This window comes from Condylura cristata, unplaced genomic scaffold (genome assembly GCF_000260355.1).
Source record: "Condylura cristata isolate star-nosed mole 26May11 unplaced genomic scaffold, ConCri1.0 scaffold00009, whole genome shotgun sequence".
NCBI lineage: Eukaryota > Metazoa > Chordata > Mammalia > Eulipotyphla > Talpidae > Condylura > Condylura cristata.
Window position 1 is genome coordinate 6,135,875 of NW_004567110.1, and position 3,966 is coordinate 6,139,840.

The 3,966-nt window shown below is 47.4% G+C and overlaps 1 protein-coding gene across 1 annotated transcript in view; it reads left to right on the plus strand.

Annotated features, from left to right (window-relative positions):
- The first annotated feature begins 1,299 nt into the window (after positions 1-1,299).
- Positions 1,300-3,966, plus strand: part of HHLA1 (HERV-H LTR-associating 1) — a 23,191-nt gene continuing 20,524 nt past the window's right edge. The window contains exons 1-2 of the mRNA XM_004679980.1: positions 1,300-1,378; positions 2,831-2,890. Of these exons, the coding sequence (XP_004680037.1) occupies positions 1,300-1,378; positions 2,831-2,890 (139 nt within the window). The remainder of the gene's footprint in view (positions 1,379-2,830; positions 2,891-3,966) is intronic.

Sequence of the window (3,966 nt, forward strand, 5' to 3'; positions counted from 1 at the left end):
TGAGCACAGTACTTCTTAAAATATAATTTGCGTTAATATACTCAATTCCTGGAGTACTTTGTCCCCAACCTCAGAGAGTTTCTCTGGACTTTATTCCACTCCACCTCGTTAATCCACCTTCCAGATGCACCCCACTCTCTCCCAGCGGCAAATGTCTGTGGAGCTGAGTGTTAAGGGAACATCCCATTAATCCCTACGCGTAGAGATGCCATAGTTGAGAGTAAAGTGGGGCCCTCCCTGGTGGTGCAGCAGGTTAAAGCGCAGCACTGGGAAGCTGGCTGTAGCTGCCTAAGTGCAAGTTTGATCTCCGCCTGCCCCGGAGGTGACCACATGGCGTGGCAGACCTCTCCTGACCCGCCCGCTGCTCCCCTCAGCAGTGTACTTCATTCATCTACTTGTTCTGCTCACTGTTCTGTCTCTGGTGAATCCTCTCACCGCTCCCGCACCTCTGGCCTGTACCCCAGTTCTGTATGCACAAATAAATAAATCTTTAAAAAAAAGAGCAAAGTCTAACAGACAGCATTCTCTGTGGTGCGTGGCACACAGAATGCACTCAACAAGATTTCTCCAGTGTTGTTTCTAGCCTCAGCTTTGCAGCTGTAATGCTTGTTACACAGGAAATGCCCAGGAGGACAGCAGGCAAGGCGCCGGAGAGGGGACGGGAGGGTGAGCACACACACACACACACACACACACACACACACTCATGTTCTAAGGCTATATTCCACTTGTAAACATCAGCGATACTGTATTTGGAGGGCATTTCCTTTCAAAACAGTCAGAAAACCCAAGCCAGGGACATGCATGCCCCGGATGTGTGGTCTCCCCTCCCACATTTCCTGACTCCCTGTGGTTTCGCAGGGCCAACTGAGGAGTGCTGACTTGGGCTGGAAATGGACTTGGGTTTTGGCACGTTCTGCCAAAGCATTGAAGAGCAGGTGCATAAACCTTCAGCAAAGCGCCAGTGTTCCGATGACTAAGGCAGGGACCAGATGGAGAACTATAAGAAGTTAAGCTTCCGACACCAGGGTGCCTGCGTGACTGTGTGGAGCAGGACTCCCACCAGTCTGCAATGAATACAGACCGTAAACAAGAATAGATTTTTGTTGTTGAATGAATCTGTGGAGGTAATTGGCGACCACAGCGCACCTGACCACCCTAACCAGTGCCGAACCTTTAGCACCTGCTGCCTCGCATCCAGCACTGTCAAGGACATTGTGCAGGGGTGCAGCTAGGGACCCAGGCTGTTTGCTCCCAGTGCCTGCCGTTTGCTTCCAGGTGGGCCAGAGTGTCACCAGCATGCCGGGCTTCCTGTGCTGTGATCCTCCGTGGAGGCTGTGCCTGGCCCTGGCTTGTCTCCTCTCCCTCTGGCACACAGGTAGGTCTGGCTGATGTTCCTGTAGTGTCTGTTCTATATGCTGGATAGCCACTGTGCTGGAGAGAATCACAGCAGCTGGGGCTCCAGGCCAGACTCCTAAAAGAGCTCAATCGTAATGACAGTGATTCTCCGCTTCGAAATTTGTCCTTGGACTTTTTGTGTTTCAGTTACATTTATGTGACAGAATGCGCATGATTTCACTCAAGCCACCAAGACTGTGACTCTCTATTAGCAACAGAAGACTTTGTGATGGGAAGTATTGTCATCACCACTGTAGTAATTCCACCTCTCTGCCTCCATTGTTACCAACCTCATCCAAACCATCATGTTCTCCTTGCTGGATTCCTAAGAGAATTTTCTAAACCAGCTCCTTGCTTCTCCCCTGTCTTCCCATGGCCCATTCTCCAATCACTAGCCTGAGTGATCTTGTCATAAATTCGTTATGTTACCTTCCAAGTTGCTCCCTCTGGCGTCCTTCCCTAAAGTTATTCAACAATTTCCTAGCTGACATCATAGTTTTACACATGGTGGATACAGCCTTTGCGCTGTCCCTGTAACCCTCCATTCCCTCAGTCTTTATTGCCATGAGTTCTATAAAGTCACAGGCACACCCTCCCCAGATCTTGCACTCATGCTGTGTCTTCTTTTTAAAAAAGATTCATTTATTTATGCATATAGAACTGGGTACAGGCCAGAGGTGCTGGGGTGGTGAAGATTCACCAGAGACAGAGTAGGGAGCAGAGCAGGCAGATTGACGAAGCACACTGCTGAGGGGAGCAGCGGGCGGGTCAGGAGAGGCTGCTGCGCCATGTGGTCACCTCCGGGGCGGGGATCGAATTTGCACTGAAGATGCTGTGGCCAGTTTGCAGTGCTGCGCCCTAACCCATTGCACCACCAGGGAGGGCCCTCAGGCTGTGTCTTCTACACTGACAACCACTCAGCCACTTTCTTCCTTCTCAGGTGGTCCTCATCCTGCAGATCTCAGCACAGCACCCTCCCAGGGAAGGCTTCCAGGTCCCTGGGGCAGGTCATCCTGCCTGTCGTACATCCCAAAGTTCTCCTCCAAGTATCATGCTCAACATGGTTCACAATGATTTCCTTCTGTCTTCGTTGCCTTTACCTCTGCCTTCCCCACGGGACTCTGGATTCTGTATAAATGGAATCTCTCACAGCCTCCCCAGGCTCCAACACACACAACCCACCAGAATTGAAGTGCTTGCCAATACTTAGTATCATTACTAAGTATCATTGTCAATACTTAGTATCATTACTACTGATCAATAGACATTTGATGACTACCTCAATGAACAAAATACAAACAGGGTTTTAAGCAAGTCAATTTCCAGTCCAGGTCACAGTTCTCTCGTCCCTAAAATGGGTATTTGGGATAGCCTCCTCTGGCATGATAAGTCCTGATTGTAATTGCTCAGATGAAGCCTTGTTTTACTGCAGTGCCTGCCATCAGAGGAGACGCCAAGAAGGAGAAGCTTATGACGTACCTACCTAAGGCTGGTAAGTGGGAAGGTTCTCATCATCTCTAGCTCACTCTGCCTTGAGCAAACTCCCGGCCTTCTCTGAGCCTTTCACTCTCTGGAAAATACAGACGGTCTCTATCTCCGTTAATGTAGCCGTTCTAGTGGCTAGAGTATAGCTCCTAAGAGTTGCTCATTGCTTTATGCTTCATGGGACACTTTATTAAAACTACAAAGATGTGACAGGCTATTAGCAATAGACGCCGTAATGGGAAGGCTTCATGATGGGAATCTTGAACATGTCATCATCACCTCTGTAATAATTCCATCTTTCTTTGCCTTCTTTTTTTTTTTTTTTTTTTGTGGTACAAAATTAGCTTCCAGCAACACAGTGAATGCATTGAGCTTTGAGCATGAAGCCTGGGAGCCAGGGCCCATATTTTTGGTTCCTAACTTTTTCGGTAAACAAGCAAGATGATTATTATATATAATCTCGGGTTTTGTTTTTTAAGGGGGTGGATCAGGATAACTGTTTGCATTTTAAATTTTTTCATTATTTTTAATTAGTTAAAATATTGACATGGTTCAAAATGTAGAAGTCACCAAAATGTCTAAAGTTAAAACGCTTCCCAAGCCAACTACTTTTGTTCATAACACAGTAGTTATACCAAATTTCTGTCCACAAGAAGGGCTGTTTTCAAACAGTATTTCCCCTGAGTCAGCCTCCAATTTTCTCCCCTTTGAATGGGAACAACAATTCTATTCCACAGGTAAGGGAAAGCTGATAAAATAGTAAGTGTGAGTCAGTATGAAGGGGCCACGTACCTTCCATAGTAACAACACTGATCAAAAAGAGAACAACAGTTGCACATCTGCCCAGTGGTTTATTTGAAATGTGCTTTTGTGTAGCGTCCTATTCAGAAATGCCAGCTTCCGCTTTGTTCTGCTCACACTTCAAACATCTTCTAACTTGTCTGACAGTTGGTGGAAGGTCAAGCTGACGTAAGATGGCAATAGCTAATGGTACAACAAGATACTTAAGAAGCAGGAAACAGGCCCTCCCTGGTGGCGCAGCGGGTTAAAGCACTACACTGAGAAGCTGGAGCCACTTCCACA